Below are 19,351 nucleotides of genomic sequence, written 5' to 3' on the forward strand. Positions count from 1 at the left end.
GTTTACGTTCCTCCTATTGTTACCATCGTTCACCACAGCGGACCACTAGAAGAAACACGCACTCCAATCATGTAGAATGTCTTCATAAAATACTTTAATAAAATTGAATACTACTCACAAACGGCTAGTAAAAATGCGCATATCTATAGAAAGGACACCAGCCTCACACGACCGCCCGACCCTGGGTTTCGCCGATGACGCCCCGGAAGAAGCTGTGTCGGCGAAACCCAGGCGGTGTGTGAGGCTGGTGTCCTTTCTAGATATGCGCATTTTTACTAAACGTTTGTGAGTAGTATTCAATTTTATTAAAGTATTTTATGAAGACATTCTACACGATTGACGTGCGTGTTTCTTCAATAGGAGGAACGAAAACTGCATCCACGTGGGTCTGAACAGTGGGCTACGCTTATCTGGAGAATCTGTGGATTTGTGCTGTGAGCAGAACGGAGGACAAACAAGAACAATTATTGTGAACGTTTGGAGGAAAAACCTCTGTGAACATCTGGAGCTCCGGTCAGATAAGAAATCTATATATTTTTATTTCTATCTCTTTATATTGGTATAATCGGATATAGCTTTTGGAAAGGGTGTTGTTAGAAGGGCTGATCTGTGGTGTTATATATGGGTCTTCTTCATAAGTTTTGTATCTGTAAAAAATGTAAAACGTAGCCAGAAAATACTGTAATAAAAGCTTCTATATGTATGGGAGACAATTGACTAGATTTGACCTGGCACAACTCCTAGATAACAAAACATAGCCACTCCTCTCTACTAGAAGTGACGTGATCACTGAGCCAGGTCTGTAAACAATCTCACATGAAGCAACAGAGAGCAGATCACTAGATCAGTCTTCAGACACAACACAAGGTTTCGAGAAGCTGAACAGACTGGATCTCTGACAGATACACTGTAAGGTACCGTACTACATAGAAAACAACAAGCACACAAGTTTTCAGAGTTAATTTAGCTGTGCTCAGAGTTATGTCTAAACAAGGAAGAGGCTAGTGTATCCGCTTCATGGCTGGGAGAACTGCTAGATATGAACTACAATTTCATCATCCATGTGACGCAAGCAGGGAGTGTAGAAACCGAGAAACTGCAACACAACTAAGTATAAGTATAATCAGAAGTAGTAAAATCACTCCGACATGTTTAGCCAAAGTGGGGTAGAGGTAGGAGCAGGGGGAAAAACAAGGCGACAGAAGTTTCGCGCCGTCTGGCTAGAGAAAGCGCCGGACGGCATGAAACGGCTGTCGTCTTGCTTTACCCCCTGCTCCTACGTCTACCCTACTTTGGCTAAACATGTCAGACTGATTATATGGTCGTTTATAATCACATTTTTGCATCTCTGAAGATACGTAAGGAGCTACGATAGTGCCCCTGTTTTATTCACTACTTTGTGTTACCTTCAACAACTAAGTATAATTATTGATGATTTCCAACTTCAAGTTTTCTGGCTTAGAAGCCCTGATAAATGGACTTGGGTTTCTATTATCCCTGGTGATATCAGTTGTCAGACTCCCAGCAATAACACATTGGGGGTCATTTACTAAGGGGCCAATTTACGTTTTTGCGAGGGGTTAACCGAATGTTTCCGTTTTGCGCCGATTTTCTCTGTATTGCCCCGGGATTCGAAAAAACGCCACATTTAAAAAAGAAAGTGTCGCTCACGCTTACCTTCATCCAGGATGGCTTGGTGAACTCCAGTGCGTTCCGATGCTCTTCAGCGCAGGAGCGACACCTGGTGGACGTCGGAGGAACTGCCTTAGTGAATCCCAGCCGGACCCGAATCTACCGCAGGGAACACGCAACTGGATGGCGAATGGACCGGGTAAGTAAATCTGCCCCATTAAGGGGAATTGTTTTTATTAATAGGAAAACATTTTTTGCAACTTTTATTCATGTACTGTTATTGTTTCTACTTTTTTTCCTTTGTGTGTGATGGCTTGTATTCTGCGTAACATATTGCACTTCATGGTGATGGTATTTATTCGTCCATGCCGTGTACTGGGAAGCAGGAAAAAAATTCTAAATGCAGTGAAATTGGTGAAAAAACGCATTTGCGCTGTTGCGCGATATGCAGCAAAGGCTTACAGGCTATGGAGAGGGCTCAGCCCATGAGCCTTCTCCATACAAACGCAGACGTCCCGTGATGTAATAGCACGTTAAAGGGTTAAAGGCTGCCATGCTTACATCTTGTGGATATCCAGATGCTACTTTTTAAAAATGTTTTTAATGATAAAAATTTTCTTTTTCCCCTTTTAATAAAAAAAATTAGTTCATACAACTAGTTGAGGCAACAGCTGAAAACATCTCCTGCCATGGTCAGGAAGTCATTTTGCATTCTGAAAACAGCGAACAGTCCGACGATCTGTGACCTTTAGTAAATGAGCCCCAATGTTTTTACAATAATTTGAATGTCATTTACATCCACTAATTAAGGAACTCCCTTTCCCACAATAAGCTATCTTTGTAGGTGCGTTCACAGAAATGCATTCATCTAAAATACATGCGGTTTTAGATGTTACTATGCGTTAGGAGGGTGGCACATGGCGCTTTGAAACGCTTTTAGTCCGTTTATAGTCATGCATTTTTTAAAACACGTCAGTTTTTGACCGGTTTTCCCAATTATCTTAATTAAAAACAGACGCGTTTTCCAAAAACCACATGCGTTTTCAAAAACGCATACGCTTTTAAAACGCATGCGTTTTGTAACGGACTGAAAACAAATGACTAGAAATGGACTAAAACCGGGTTCAAAATGCCATGTGTGCCATCACCCTTTTAGGCTGGTTTGAAAGCATTTTCATTATTGCTGGAAGTGTAAGCAGCTGCGTTAACATTGGGACACAGTTGTTTACACTTCAACATTGAAGTAAAACACTTTCAAATCAGTCAAATGCATGGTAACATGTAAAAAAAAATCATGCTTTTTTGGGATGGGCTTAAAAACGCATGTAAAAAACGCCATGTGTGAAAGCACGTTCGGTCTTGAGCCTTATTACCTCTGTCCTGGTCTGTTGTGAGCATGATTTCCTCTGTCCTAATCTGTCTTAAGTCTGATCTACTGTGGCCTGGTATACCTTAAAGGAAAACTACCACTTGATCCCGGACGAAATGAACTCCTCACACCTCCCTCTCATCTCTTTACCACTGACCCCAGGACATATTTTGTTTAGGGACACAAACCGATAGTTTGGGCACAAAAAGTATTTTATAATCTATAGAAATGTTTGCTGCAATATGCAGTAAACACCGCCCTTGTATTGAGAGGGCTCAGGCCACAAAACCCTCACCGCTGCCCTCTTTGTCGGTCTTATTTAAGCATGGCACAACGCTATACCACACCCTACAGGCTCTCTGCAGCCAGAAAAAAGCTGTTTTTAACGTGATTCGCCACAATTCGATTGGGGTCAAATCTAATTTTGACAGAAAATTTGTCAAAGTCGGCAAATTTAATTTTTGAAATATTCCCCCATCTCTAATAAAATGTCATTATTCTGTCTGTTGTTTTTGTATTTTAAGGGCCATGTCTTCCATGGTAGAAGATGCAGGGGGATTTGTTATTATTTCTAAAGTGAGACCACAAAATGATCAAGAAAATGGACCTGAAGAAGCACAGCCATACAGTGCCCCAGCCGGCTTGCCCAAACCAGTGGTTGTATTTTACCGTGGGGAACCTGAAGTCCTGGGGGTAAGTCTCTTTTTAGTCCCTTTCATAAAGTTGTGAGCATTGATGAACAGGCAGTGAATGTGATTAGTCTCTCCAGAAGTGCAGATCATCCAGCAGCCAGCACTTGTTTTCCTATCTGCAGGCTATTAAATATTAAATAATAATTAATCTTGGAAAAGTTTGTTATTTAGAGATTGGTCAGAGTCTGATACCCTGGCTCCACATTGATCAGCAGATTGCACGTGCAACGTTACCCCACCAATGCCTGACTGCAGTGTGGGGGCAGCTGGATTCTCAGGGACTGGAATGGCTGGCTGTAGTTGCGGGCGAGGGCCAGTATATGTCATGTGGCTTGGTACACAAGAACAAGCCTTGTCGACGCCCCCTGGACACTCCTGGTGTGTGTGTGGTAACAGATCCCTGGGCAGATGGTGAAGGGGAGGCCAGTGATGTTAGCGGCAGGCCATGGATCACACTGGAAAACAGTTTCTTTAATGGCAGACACAGTCCACACACAATTTAAACTGTATCACTATCAGTTTGAAGGTGGTTACATGTGCTGTTTTGTTAATTTAAACGGTGAAAGACATGAACTGAACAATTTAATTTGATTTTGAAGAGGGAACTTGTTCCACAAATTAACAAAATTGCTCCTAAAACCACCTGAAAGCGGATTGCAATGCAGTTCTAAATGATATGTGCGACTGCACCCTTAGCAGGATACATAAAATTGTGAATTAAACAATACCAAACTAATTTACCCTGTGTATCACATGGAACCGAAAGCAGATGGCTGTGCTGGGGCTTTGGGAGGGTGAAGATTCACTCAATGTATAAAAATAAAATCTTCCACTAATTTAAAGTTTACTTTAATCTGTATGTAAATGAAGAGCATGTGCTCTGCTGGACATTACCAGAGCCCCTCTGGTCTCCAGGGCTCCGGCTCTTACACATCTCTAGATCACTTATCCCCCCCATCCCTGCTCCCTCTGCCCTCTCCTGCCTCCCTCCTCTCCCTGGGTGGGCAGGAGATTTCAGAGGGAGCAAAAAGGGGGAGAAGTGCTCTGAGGATGCATAAGAGTCAGAGACCCTGGAGAGTGGATGGGTTTTTGGTGACACCCTGCAGAGCACTTGCACCTGATTTACATAAAGATTAAAGAAAATGTTTAACAAAATTACAGGAGCACAGTACTTTATAAGCTTATTGCTGTATGGAGAGCTACCCAGCAGCGTTATAGTGTAAACCAGTGGTAGATTATCGTTAAATGAGGACTGAGCATTAATAGGGAACTACTTTATAGAAAACAGAGGTTAAAAAACACTGTGCAAAAAACAGCTGACCAGTTTGTGTGCACCAGTCTTCATTAAATTGTGTATCACAAGATTAAGCAGTTAAAGGAAATTAACCATCAAAACCGTCACTGCTACTGGGTAATAGTCTTATATTTTTTATCCGTGGCCTCTTTCCTTCTAAAATCAACTTTTAACATTATGCTAATGCTGCAGATTCAAAATCTATTACAGTGTGCAAGGAGCACTTCCTCCCTCCCACCATAGGATGAAACTTTCTCTGTTACAGTAAGATTACATCAGGCAGAGGGAGTGGAAAAGACTGAGGGAGCAGCAGGGGAGGGTGAGAGAGAGTAACAACCCCTGAAGCTGCAGCATGGAGGGGCTCCCTAGGATAGTATAATTTTAAAAGTTGAATTGTAAAGGAAGAAAGCCATGAATAACAAAAAAAGAAGATTACCACTGTCACAGTGCCTGGATCTATGAGTTATGTCCCTGGTTTATCATTATGGATTTAGATAGTAGATTTTCTTTATCATTCCTTGAAACCCCTTTATGTAATCTTCAGCTGTTGCACAAGCTTTAGAAAGTTACCGAAATTAACTGCTTTCTGATAAGGTTTTATGCTGCTTTTTTTTTGCTGCAGGAAGGCAATGCTCTGCTGATTTAGTGCCCTAACTACTAGTGTGCATATATAGTATAATTCTCCTTTAAGTGGCCCCAAAGAGAATAATTCCCCCTTTTCCTTGACCATCTCTTATTATACACCCCTTATAGTAGCACCTCCTTATAATCCCTCCTCTCTATTGCCCCATTTAATATACCCCCTTTCTGAAGCCCCAACTTCTGCTTCGCGTAGCCCCCCACCTTATACACCACTTTCTGAAGCCCTCCTACCATATACACAATTTTGGAATCCCCATGCCTCCCTTTCTGTACTCCACCTATCTTATGCCCCCTTCTGTTATCCTCTTTTTCTACAGTTGCCCCCTCTCATTATGTAGCCCCCCACCTTAGTTGTCTCTCTCTATATCCCTCCCCCCACCTTGTGCTCTTCTTTTGAGAATTGCCCTTTTCTTCGCAGTGTGTAATTGGAATTTGGATAAATTTCATTTGTTTTCATTTTTTGCAGCACTATGAAACAGCGCTATAAATACAACAATGCTTTGGCATTGTATATACATGCTCTTGTACCATTACTGTATATTATGAATGCCTGAAACACTTTTCCCTAATTTTTGTAGACGACACAGATATTTTCAGGAATTCTTCTTATATCCATGGGAATAGTTCTGACAATAGTCGACAGTAAGACAAAATTTTACTCTGGAATAGTGATCCTTTGCGGTATCCCTTTATGGTCTGGAATATTGGTAAGATACATTTATAGAAAGCCAATGCCCTCTTATAATGCTAACTTGCTGTCCTCCTTAGTACTTGTTTCCTTTTAGCACAATTTTATTAGGGCAAAGCACATCTACTGTGCATGAGGGAATATAATTATTGCTTCAGACTTGTACTGCCTCCTCTGTGCAGCTCTGCTTCTTCCTGCCTGAGCACTAGCACAGTAAATTACATGGGCCCCAATATTCAGTATAAGGGCTTATACAGACAGCCAGGACCGGAAGGAGTAGGGGTGAGCGCTCTTCTCCCCTCCTCCCTCCATAGGCAGAAGGGCACCCGCTTGGTGATGGTGTGGTCACCACACAGTCACCAGGAGCCATAGATGTCTTTAGGGGCTGTGATCTGGTCTCAAATCATGTGACCAGATCACGGCGCCTATAATGCCTGTCTGAATGAGCCCTTACAGTGTTAGAGGTCAGTTTATGGTACTCTAGTACAGCACCAGCAGTCCTATACAGTTGAAGGAAACAGAAGCACCCTTATGCAGCCCCTCATCCATTTAAACAGGGTATGACTTGTTCAAGTGAAATCCCCTTTAAGCAGTATAGTGCTGTGATATGTCCTCCATAGCAGCAGTTCTTACTTTGTACCATTCTCTGGTGTTGGCTTCTATGCGAGGACATGTTTTATGAACTCCCATCAGATTAATATCCACACTCCTAGGCACTGATTTCCCTTGCCCAATATAGTAGTTTAAGGCCGTGTGCCATCCATTGTTTCAATAGCTAGCACATGTCTTCATGCATTTCATTAGGCCCACAGACACAGCCATGGTTTCAATGGCCCCACTTTTGAGTTGACTGCCCCAGCCAAACATTTTTGAGAGCAGGTAGCAGGTACTGTGTTCGTGATAATGCACACGTTGGTTTGCAGGTAGGCTAAGCTTAAGTAAGCCACTATTAAAGGAAATCTACCATCAAAATCACGCATTAATAAACCAGGGGCACTTACTCTTACTCATTTACTTTAAAATTATGCATAAAATTATGCCAATGAGCTTTGGGGTGTTACCAGAGCACCCTCAGTGCTGCAAATTCAAAGGCTGTTACAACGAGCAGAGCATGTCTCACCCAACTCCCTGTTCTCTCCCCTCCTCCATCTGCCTGTCTCATCTAGCAGTAGCAGGAAATGCATGTACTGCTTATTGTAACAGCCTGTGAATGTGCAGGGGCTGAGGGGCTCTGGAAACACCCACCAAAGTCCTTAAGGTGCATAATTTAAAAAGTTGGATTTAGATGAAAGGAGGACATGGATGACAAATATAAGAACATTACCACATTCACATTGCCTGGATCTATGAGTAAGTGTCCCTGGTTTTTCCATGCTTCCATTTGATGGTAGATTTAAAGGCACATTTTACTTGTCATTTATACTAACAGTGCTTACTGCAATCATTGATGAGAACTGGGGAGTATTATTGAAACTTACGCCAGAAATAAAATTGTACTATATTTGGTAGAGTTGTAGTGAACACTACACTTGGTCTTGCTGCTTAGTGCACAGAAAGGTCCTGGTGGTCAGGGGTCTGGAATTTGCTTTCCATATGCACACTTCCTATACTGGGAAATTCAGAGCACACTATGCTGTACTAGAATCGTTATGCACATTGTAGACCCCCTGCCCTACTCCCCAAATTTATTTTACTCTTTCTCAACGATTTATTGTGTAATTTTATTACTCTCTATTAATTAGAATGATCCACATATCATTTGTGAAACTAAAATTTTTGTTCATTTTTTAATCTTTATTTGCTGTGTAAAAGTTTATGTTTATTCTTGTAGTTTATTATCTCCGGAAAACTGTCAGTGCAAGCTTCAGTGAAACCTACAGTGGGAAAGGTAAAAAAATAATATTTGGTTATAGACAAGGGTACACTTGCCATGAGCCGAGTTGAGCCTCTAGCCTCTTGATGCCACCTCCTGCAGAAAAGGGAAAAAGGGAATAAGAATAAAAAGAAGTCAGCAGGACCTGTTGCTAAAAAGTTGAGCTAAACATTATACCTCTTGCACATAGAGATGGCTCTGAGGAGACTTAGGCTAGAAACACATAAACTTGGTAGGTCCCAGAATCACGGACCAGACGCTGGCTGGATTTTATGGAATGAACAAAGTGCAGAGGATGGGACTCCAGTCATCATAGTGCACAAGGCACAAAACACAACAAATGTGGTGTCCCCAAAAAATGTAATATTTTGGAAAAAAAATAAAATTCTATATACTGCATGGCACAAACACAGTGCATTTTACATGCAGAAGATTTAATTTTTTCCTAACCCCAGCAATAAATAGCTTGTCTAGAAGTTCTTTGCATCCCAAAATCCCTGATGAAAACACATTTAGACCTAAAATTGGCTGGTCATGAAGGAGTTAACTGGTTGGCCATGTTATTATACTGCTATTTTACTTTGTATTGGGTAATTCTATAAAGGTCACTATGGATTTTGCCTTCAGTGAATGCCTGTACACATTTTGCGGTTGCACTTGCAAAGTCTTTTATGTTGTGTGAAAGGGCACGTTACAATGTAATGTACAGAGGTTACACCCTCCTTGTAGGAGTATTCAGAAAAGAATGGCCATTGCTTTGGAATGGGTTGACACTAAATTGATCAGGGGCAGAGTGTTTATTAAATGGTCATGGTGATCCTACACCAGAAACCATACCCCTGTAAGTCATCATTGTCTCTGTGTTTGTGTGGGTTTCCTCCGAGTCCTCCGGTTTCCTCCCACACTCTAAAACATACTGGTAGGTTGATTAGATTGTGAGCCCCATTGGGGACAGGGACTGATTTGGCAAACTCTGTGCAGTGCTGCGTAATCTGTGTACGCTATATATATGTAAAGGAATTATTATTATTTTGTATTCCAGGTAAAATCAAGCTTGGTGATGAACATTGTCAGCTCTTTAGCTGCATTCTGTGGAGTATCCCTTTCAGCAATTGATCTTGGCCCAGGATTTTACCACGTTCCACGCTTCTTGATTGGACCATATTGCGCACATTATAAAGGAGATACACAATGTTTAGGAGACTTTTCTCCCCTGGTAAGATTTCTTTTCATTGTAGCACTAAATAGAGATGAATGAGAATGTGATGTAGCTGTAAAACAATGGTTGTGTGTACATCCTTCAGACATGTAGTTTGTAGTTTTGTGCTTGATCATGTAACACTTAAGAATTTTATAATATCTGTCTCTTTTATTTTTCTCTTCTCTTTCAGGCTATTTGTGTTGGTACTTTAATCCTTTTTTTAATGCTTTTTTTTCTGATGTTTTGCATTAATATATCGACATGTGTGTTTGCATGCAAGACTGTCTGCCGATCATCTTTTCAGGAAATGGTATGTTACTAATTTTAGTATCTCATTTATTAAAAGGTGATTAAAGGAATTGTCCAGTTTCGGCAAATAAATGTTATCGGGGTCATTTATCATAGAATTTTCTCTTTTATTTTTTTTTTCTTGCAACTTTTTTTGCCACATTTGGTGTATTTGTGCGATTTTTCCACTTGCCTTGCAAAGTTAGCTACGCAAGAATTTTTCAGTGTTGCACCTGATATATCATCAAAATCCAGATGTGAACATATGAAAAAGTTGCAATTTTGGAGCAAATCAAGGTTAAAAAGTTGCAAGTTAACTCCAGTCCTGACCAGGAGTAGGAAAAACTTTAGAAGTTGCAGAAGAGTTTGAGACATTTGTGTGACTTTTTATTAAAAAGTCGCAAAATCCCCATAAATAGACCAACAGGTCCAAAACCTGGAAAAAAAAACAAGAAAAGACACTCACAAATGTCATGACTAAAGATAAATGACCCCCATTGCTTACATAATGAAAAGTTACACAATTGTCCTATGTACTTTCAGTATCAATTTCTTACGGTTTTCTAGATCTCTGCTTGCTGTCATTCTATAGGAAGCTTCATTGTTTCATTCCAGTGGATAGAAATCTGTCCCTGGATCATGTGATGTCACACAGGAGCACGGCTCGTTATAACACACAGCTCTGATATACTGAATGGTGTACCTGTGTGACATCACATGACCCAGGGATATAACGAGCCGTGCACCTGTGTGACATCACATGACCATGGACAAATTTATATGCAAAGAAAATAAACAATAAAGCTTCCAGATGAATTACAGCAAGCACAGATCTAGGAAACAGGGAGGAAATGATATAGAAAGAATATTGTAAAATTGTAACTTTTCATTACACAAACAATAAGATTTATGTGATGAAACTGGACAACCCCTTTAATGTATTCTATGTTTGTCAAACATGTGTATGAATAAAAGGAATCGTTGGCGGGGGTGGCGGAGTTGGGATTTTTTCGTACCTACCAATAAAATAATAAGGATAGATTTTATGTAAGTTATTAAAAAGGAAATAATATTTATAATGAGATGGATACCCTAAACTGTGCAACCCTAAACTGAACAATAAGCAAAAATACTTCAAATAAACTAATGAGATAAATGGATAGACTCTTGTATACTTTTAGATGACTATATCGTTGTCAATCAAATGTGGTGTTTCACTTGCGCAATAACAATGTGATTTATTCCAGACTGTGGTCATCTATCAAACCACGTCTTTGAACGTATCTGACACAAGCAGAGATGCTCCTCTTGTTTCTACAGCAGCCTTGACATCATAGAGACGCAGAGATGAAGCCATCAGACACTGTCATACGGCCACTGCAGGAATACTGGACATTTGCACTAGATATAATGCACTATTTGAACAACATATTCTATTACCAATATACTATTACCAACACAAATTATATTCTGTAGTGTCAGTCCAAGTGATAATCTAAATTGAAATAAAGAAATGAATAATGGATTTTATTAAATTTTTACTCTCTCCCCTTTATGAAGCTCCGTTGATCGTATTATTATTTATTTATTTATATTATTTATTTAGTTTTCCATTCTTTTAACTTGTGATGAGTTTGTGTGGTCATCACGCATAAGCAGTGCTGCAGTGTAAAGCATAGGGTAAAGAAAGCTTAGCTGCTTGACTTGAAAAAGGAGATGAAGATAATCTCCACCAGGACAGCCACCAGTGGTAAGAGATTTGATTATTGTATTCTGAGCCATAGTATAACTTTTTTATCAATGAATTCAGAGGTCTTTATTTACATAAATGAGTTATTGGTGGACCCATATCTATATACTATTTACTAAGGGCCTTATAAATATCCTTATAAATATCATGGGAGCAACATGCACTATAATTTATTATGCAGGGGTCATTATATCAGATTCTATTCTGAGCTCTAGATACTATGTACTACGGTTATAGCATAGCTCCCTACCGTCCTGGATTCGGCAGGACAGTCCCAGTGTTTGGGCTCTGTCCTGCCGTCTCAGGCAGTAGGTAGGATGTCCCCTGCTCTTCTTCAATGTCCAGACACACTAGAGGTGCAGAGCCGAGACTGGTAGCTCCTGCTGCCTACACTCTGTGTAAAGAAAAAAACTTGACTCACCTTTCCATTGTTTCCCCGTAGTCTCGCTTTCTCGACTACCCGGGAATCTGAGGTTATGAGGAGAAGACGGCAAGTCCGTCCAAGAGGAGGAGCTATGTCGGATGGCCCCGCCTACCCTTCTCCTCATCATCTCGGAACCCTGGGGAGAGGAGGAAACAGGACTCTAGGTGAAAGATGGAAAGCTAAGTAAGGTTTTTTTTAAGTAAGGGAAGAGAGACCACAATAAGTGAGGATGGAGGACAGGGGCCAAAATATTCCAAGGATGGAGGAGGACAGGGGCCACAGTGTTCAGAAGAGGGAGGCCACAATATGAGGGGTGTGGAGGACAGATGGCCCCAATATGATGGGGGAGGGAGGCCACAATATGAGGAGGGATGGAGGACAGGGGACTACAGGAGGAGGCTAGGGGACAGGGGGCTCCAGGAGGAGGCTGAAGGAGAGGAGGCCACAGGAGGAGGCTAGAGGACAAGGGGCTTCAGGAGAAGGCTAAAGGACGAGAGGGCACAGGAGGAGGTTCCAGGAGAAGTCTGGAGGACAGGAGGAGGATGGAGGACAGGAGGTCACAGGAGAAGACTGGAGGACAGGAGGAGGCTGGAGGGCAGGAGGAAACAGGAGGAGGCTGGAGAACAGGGGGCCAAAGGAGGAGGTTGAAGGACAGGAGGCCACAGGAGGAGGATGGAGGACAGGAAGCCTGAGGAGGAGGCTGGAAGACAGGGGGCCAGATGAGGAGGCTGGAAGACAGGGGGCCAGAGGAGGAGGCTGGAAGACAGGGGGCCAGAGGAGGAGGCTAAAGGTGATACACCGACATACACACACAGCACCATACTCCTACACCATATACAGTGCCTACAAGTAGTATTCAACCCCCTGCAGATTTAGCAGGTTTGATAAGAAGCAAATAAGTTAGAGCCTTCAAACTTCAAACAAGAGCAGGATTTATTAACAGATGCATAAATCTTACAAACCAAAAAGTTATGTTGCTCAGTTAAATTTTAATACATTTTAAACATAAAAGTATGGGTCAATTATTATTCAACCCCTCAAACCACCAGAATTCTGTTTGGTTCCCCTAAAGTATTAAGAAGTAGTTCAGGCACAAAGAACAATGAGCTTCTCATGTTTGGATTAATTATCTGTTTTCCAGCCTTTTCTGTCTATTTAAGACCCTCCCCAAACTTGTGAACAGCACTCATACATGGTCAACATTGGAAAGACAAAGGAGCATTCCAAGGCCATTAGAGACAAGATTGTGGAGGGTCACAAGGAGTACAAAACCCTTTCCAAGGAGTTGGGCCTAACTGTCTCCACTGTTGGGAGCATCATCCAGAAGTGGAAGGCTTATGGAACTACTGTTAGCCTTCCACGGCCGGGACAGCCTTTGAAAGTTTCCTCCCATGCCGAGGCCAGGCTTGTCCGAAGAGTCAAGGCTAACCCAAGGACAACAAGGAAGGAGCTCCGGGAAGTTCTCATGGCAGTTGGGGACATTGGTTTCAGTCAATACCATAAGTAACGTACTCCACCGCAATGGTCTCCGTTCCAGACGAGCACGTAAGGTACCTTTACTTTCAAAGCGTCATGTCAAGGCTTGTTTACAGTTTGCTCATGATCACTTGGAGGACTCTAAGACAGACTGGTTCAGGGTTCTCTGGTCTGATGAGACCAAAATCGAGATCTTTGGTGCCAACCACACACGTGACACTTGGAGACTGGATGGCACTGCATACGACCCCAAGAATATCATCCCTACAGTCAAGCATGGTGGCGGCAGCATCATGCTGTGGGGCTGCTTCTCAGCCAAGGGGCCTGGCCATCTGGTCCGCATCCATGGGAAGATGGATAGCACGGCCTACTTGGAGATTTTGGCCAAGAACCTCCGCTCCTCCATCAAGGATCTTAAGATGCGTCGTCATTTCATCTTCCAACAAGACAACGACCCAAAGCACACAGCCAAGAAAACCAAGGCCTGGTTCAAGAGGGAAAAAATCAAGGTGTTGCAGTGGCCTAGTCAGTCTCCTGACCTTAACCCAATTGAAAACTTGTGGAAGGAGCTCAAGATTAAAGTCCACATGAGACACCCAAAGAACCTAGATAACTTGGAGAATATCTGCATAGAGGAGTGGGCCAAGATAACTCCAGAGACCTGTGCCGGCCTGATCAGGTCTTATAAAAGACAATTATTAGCTGTAATTACAAACAAGGGTTATTCCACAAAATATTAAACCCAGGGGTTGAATAATAACTGACCCATACTTTTATGTTTAAAATTTATTAAAATATAACTAAGCAACATAACTTTTTGGTTTGTAAGATTTATGCATCTGTTAATAAATCCTGCTCTTGTTTGAAGTTTGAAGGTTCTAACTTATTTGCTTCTTATCAAACCTGCTAAATCTGCAGGGGGTTGAATACTACTTGTAGGCACTGTATGTATAGTCCAGCTGCAGCCTCCACTCACTAAAATGTCCAGCTGCAGCCTCCACTCACTCAAATGTCCAGCTGCAGCCTCCACTCACTCAAATGTCCAGCTGCAGCCTCCACTCACTCAAATGTCCAGCTGCAGCCTCCACTCACTCAAATGTCCAGCTGCAGCCTCCACTCACTCAAATGTCCAGCTGCAGCCTCCACTCACTCAAATGTCCAGCTGCAGCCTCCACTCACTCAAATGTCCAGCTGCATCCTCCATTAAAATAACTAGCAGCAACCCCCAATCAATAAAAAGTACAACAGCAGCCTCCACTAGATAAAAAGTACAACAGCAGCCTCCACTAAGTAAAATTACCAGCAGCAGACTCCACTCAATAAAAAGTACAGCAGCGGCCTCCACTCAATAAAAAGTACAGCAGCGGCCTCCACTCAATAAAATCACCAGCTGCAGCTTCCACTCAATGAAATGACCAGCTGCAGCCTCCGCTCACGGTGCGTTCACATATAGTGTTTTGGGAATGTGCTTTTAAACACATGCGTTTGAACGCAAGCGTTTTACATATTTACCATTCATTGCTAGAAGTGTTAGCAGCAATGATGAAAAATGCTTTCAAAGCAATCAAAAGCATGGTAACATGTAACGCATCCCAAAAACGCCATACATGTATGTGAACGCCCCATGTATGTGAGTGAGGGAGGGTGGCGGCGCAACAATCATGATCGCAGAGGATTTGACCAGATGGATGGGGCCTGGGGATGGATGGGGCCTGGGGATACAAGCTGCCTCTTCCCCCACTCACAATTCACAAGCCCCCTCCCCCACTCACAATATAAAAGCCACCACTCACAATTTACAAGCTCCCACTCAAAATATACAAGCTCCCCCCACTCACAATATACAAGCCCCCATCCCCACTCACAATGTACAAGCACCCTCCCCTACTCACAATATACAAGCCTCTTTCCCCCACTTTCCAGCACTCATCTCATCTTCTTCCAAGCTTGCAGGCCCGGGCTGTGCTGTATGGGTCTGGCCTGCTGTGTCAGGCTGCAGCCGGTCTGTGTAATGTGCAGAGTGAAGGAAGCTGGAGCTGCCAGGAGCTCAGCGCTGGGACTAGCATCTGCAGGGGAAGACAGGCTGCCTGGACTGCCACTCCTCCATTTTGCATCCATAAAATTAGGTTAGATTATCATATGGATGCAGTGAATGAGGACAGTGCAGGCAGCCCATATACAGGGAGCAGGAACTGCCTGGTACGGTCACAGCCCATCACTGTAAGGAGGGAGGGAGAGATAGGCCCCATCAGCTGTTTGAGAGCTGCTCCAGCCCCCTCATATTGTAGCCCCCTGTTATCCTCCCTCCTCATATTGTGGACACCTGTCTTCCATCCTCCTCATATTGGGGGACATTTACTATGGCGTTTCCGCCAGTTTTGTGGCGCTCTCACCACATGTTCTGCTCTCAGACCTATTTATTAGCTGGCGGCGCCAGAAAAAATGACTTTTTCCGTCTGCTCCGACTCTTCTCCGTAAAGGGGCGTGGCTTTGGCGGAGTGGAAACTCAGACACAATTAATATGTGTCGCAGACCTTTTTGGGCGCTGTAAACTGGCGGAAAGTAGACCAAAAGAAAACTGGTCTAGCAGGGACTGTTGGACACATTTCTGGTGCTCGGGACAGATTTTGGTCCCGGGAGACAGAAAATGGTCTCGGCGGCAGAAATGTCTCTGCACAGCTCCACAGTATTAAATGTGTATCTTCTTTCCCAGAGCAGGTCGGTAACAAAGCCAGTGCAGACACCGACACTTTAAGTAAATGTCCCCCATTGTGTCTTCCTGCCCTCCATCTTCCCTCATATGGTGGCCCCTTTTCTACATCATCCCTAATATTATGGCCTTCTGTCCTCCATCCTCCCTCATATTGTAGCCCCCTGTCCTCCCCCATAAGAAGCAAAGTAATGGAGGTCATCTGTCTCTTGGGGGACATTTCATGGCGGGGGTCTACTATGGACATTTCAATGGAGGGGCACTGCTGTGAACATTTCTTTGGGGGGGCTCTGCTGTGGACCTTCCATTGGGCACAGGGGTCACTGCTGTGGACATTTCATTAAAGGAAATCTTAAGGATCAAGATGAAGAAGATGTTAGGTGAGAATGTTTAGATTCACTTTAGTTTATTACAGTGGTAGATTTTCCTCAATTGTGGGGGCTGTGTTAATTTTATTGTTGAGTGGAAGCTGTTTCTGGACATTTAATTGATGAGGGAAGGCTACTGGACATTTTATTAACCCCTTAATGATGCGTCGCCTTATATGGTTAGAACTTTTGAACACTGTTACCTATCTAATCGATTATTAGATTTTTTTTTCCCTCACATGTTGTACTTCATTTTAGTGGTAAATATTGGCTGATAAGTTTGGAGTTTATATACAAAAAAAATGAAACATTTGCAACATATGTTTTCTGATCACTTTTTATTGCATTATTTGTGGAATTAAATAGGTAATATTCATAATTTTTAGCGGCTTTTTCAGCAATTTTTTTTTTTACGCGTTTATTGTACAGGTTTTAATTTTTTACTGTTATTCTACTGGTTGTTACAGACACGGTGATACTATATATGTGGGGTTTGTGTTATGATTTAGACTTTTTGTGTGCATTATATGTCTCTTTATATGTTATGGAGCTAATGGGCATTTTTATTGATTTATTACCGTATATACTCGTGTATAAGCTGAGTTTTTCAGCACAAAAAATGTGCTGAAAATTCTCAACTTGGCTTATACATGAGTCAATGCAGCCAGCCCAGCACTTAAAAAAAAAAAAACTTATATACTCACCCCATTGCTCCCCCACTGCTCCCCCAATGTCCATGCTGCTCCCCCGATGTCAGCGCGGTCCTCTTCTGTCTTCCGACTTCTTATGTCTTCGGTAACATCCTGCAGGGTGCCGCCATGTTTTTCTCACGCCCTGCGCATAGTATGGCGTCAACAGCGGCCGCGTCATCCTATGCGCCTGCTGGCCAAAAAGAACATGGCCGCGCCATGCAGGATGTTATCGAAGACATAAGAGGACCCGCTCTGATATCGGGGGAGCAGCGCAACACCGGGGGAGCAGCACTGAGCATCGGGGCCGTTGGAGGGTGAATATATAGGTTTATTTTTTTTTTAATGCTGGGCTCGCTGCATACTACTGGGGGAAGGCTGGGCTGGCTGTATACTACTGGAGCAGGCTGGGCTGGCTGTATACTACTGGGGGCAGGCTGGGGGCTGGGCTGGCTGTTTTCTACTGGGGGCAGGCTGGCTGTTACTACTGGGGGCTGGCTGTATACTACTGGGGACTGGCTGTATACTACTGGGGGCAGGCTGGCTGTATACAACCGGGGGCAGGCTGGCTGTATACTACTGGGGGCAGACTGGCTGTATACTACTGGGGGCTTGCTGGCTATATAATGGGGGGGGGGGTCTGTGATCAATGCATTTCCCTCCCTCGGCTTATACTCGAGTCAATAGGTTTTCCCAGTTTTTGGTGGTAAAATTAGGGGTCTCGACTTATACTCGGGTCGGCTTATACGCGAGTATATACAATAATTTATTTTTTTATTGAATTACATTTTTTTTTACTTTTTTATTAGTTCCACCATGGAACATGAACAAACAATCATCTGATTTCTTGTTCAGGATAATGCTCTGCAATACTAATGTATTGCAGGGTATTAGCTATGTCTGCCGATGCACGTGCATAGGCTGAAACTGAGACTTTAGGATGACGTCATAGACACCATCTTACAGGTACAGCCTGCAGGCAGCCCTGGGGTCCTGATCAGACTTCAAGGCTGCCATAGGAATGATCGGCACCCCCCGAAGACGGTGGGGGCAGATCGTGGGGCAGAGACCTTTAGAAGGCAGTCTAAATACAGCAGTCGCACTGACCACAGCATTCAATGGGTTAAACACCCACGATCAGCGCCCACTCCAACCACAGGTGTTATGCTGTTGTGTAAGCTGTTACAGCCGGAAACCTCATGTAACCCGACGCTGGCCTAGCTCGGATCTCCAGCTGAGCCAGCATTAGCTCAGCATCTGACGCTGAGCGTAAAGCCCAGAGCTCTGCATCTGATGTATTGGACACAGAGCGTTAAGGGGTTAAAGAGTAGTGACTGCACTTACCACCCTAGGCTTATTCTCAAGTCTAAGCATCCGCCGTTTTTATGTGGTAAAATAAGGTTCCTCAGCTTATAGTCGGGTTTGATTAAACTGAAGTATACACAGTGGGGGACATTTACATAAAGTGTCGGTGTCTGCAATGGCTTTGTTACCGACCTGCTCTCGGTAAGAAGACACACATTTAATATTGAGGAGCTGTGCAGAGACATTTCTGGCACCGAGACCAATTTCTGTCCCTGGGACCAAAATCTGTCACGAGCACCAGAAATGTGTCCAACAGTCGCAATAGCACTGTTTTATGTCCCTGCTAGACTTTCCGTCAGTTTACAGAGCCCAAAAATGGCTGCGACGCATATTAATTGTGTCTGAGTTTCCACTCCGCCAAAGCCACGCCCTTTTTCAGAGAAGAGTCGGAGCAGGCGGAAAAAGTCATTTTTTCTGGCGCCGCCAGCTATTAAATAGGTCGGAGAGCAGAATTCTCAGAAACGTCATAGTAAATGTCCCCCAGTATCTTTTTCCTCACATTGAAAAGGCCAAAGACAAGGGGACATTATAGGGGTGTGGGGGCTATAGGAAAAGGGGGATTACAATGTCACCTTTTCTGTAGACTTCTTCTTATAAAGACATATAAAGGGGAGCTACACAAAAGGGGAGCAGCTGCAGGAAAGGGGGCATTTTAGCCAGTCCCTAGATACAAAAAGTTGTGGACCACTGCTCACATATACATAACTATCAGTACTCATGTCTATCACATGTGAGGTAACTCAGGGACAGGAATATGTGGGCACATGGACCTGCACACTAGGAATAAAGCTACCATGTAGCATAAAGCAGCTATATCTATAGTGTGTGAGCTATAAACTTACAGATATCACAGCCAGAGATGAAGAAGCATGGCTGAGGAAACATGGCCA

The 19,351-nt window shown here is 43.1% G+C and overlaps 1 protein-coding gene across 6 annotated transcripts; it reads left to right on the forward strand.

Moving 5' to 3' along the window:
• Positions 1–787: 787 nt before the first annotated feature.
• LOC140135100 (membrane-spanning 4-domains subfamily A member 4A-like) lies at positions 788–11,234 on the forward strand. Of its 6 annotated transcripts, none has more exons than XM_072156146.1 (8): positions 788–914; positions 1,688–1,831; positions 3,526–3,694; positions 6,208–6,336; positions 8,149–8,205; positions 9,233–9,406; positions 9,582–9,701; positions 10,927–11,234. In XM_072156146.1, exons 3-8 carry the CDS (start codon positions 3,530–3,532, stop codon positions 11,014–11,016), a joined length of 735 nt encoding a protein of 244 aa, XP_072012247.1. In that variant the 5' UTR covers positions 788–914; positions 1,688–1,831; positions 3,526–3,529; the 3' UTR covers positions 11,017–11,234. The 6 variants fall into 6 exon arrangements, with proteins under 6 accessions (XP_072012247.1, XP_072012248.1, XP_072012246.1 ...); XM_072156147.1 differs by having other exon boundaries at positions 788–909; XM_072156145.1 differs by lacking the exon at positions 1,688–1,831.
• Positions 11,235–19,351: the final 8,117 nt, after the last annotated feature.

The sequence above is a fragment of the Engystomops pustulosus genome, chromosome 6, assembly GCF_040894005.1.
Source record: "Engystomops pustulosus chromosome 6, aEngPut4.maternal, whole genome shotgun sequence".
Classification (NCBI taxonomy): Eukaryota; Metazoa; Chordata; class Amphibia; order Anura; family Leptodactylidae; genus Engystomops; species Engystomops pustulosus.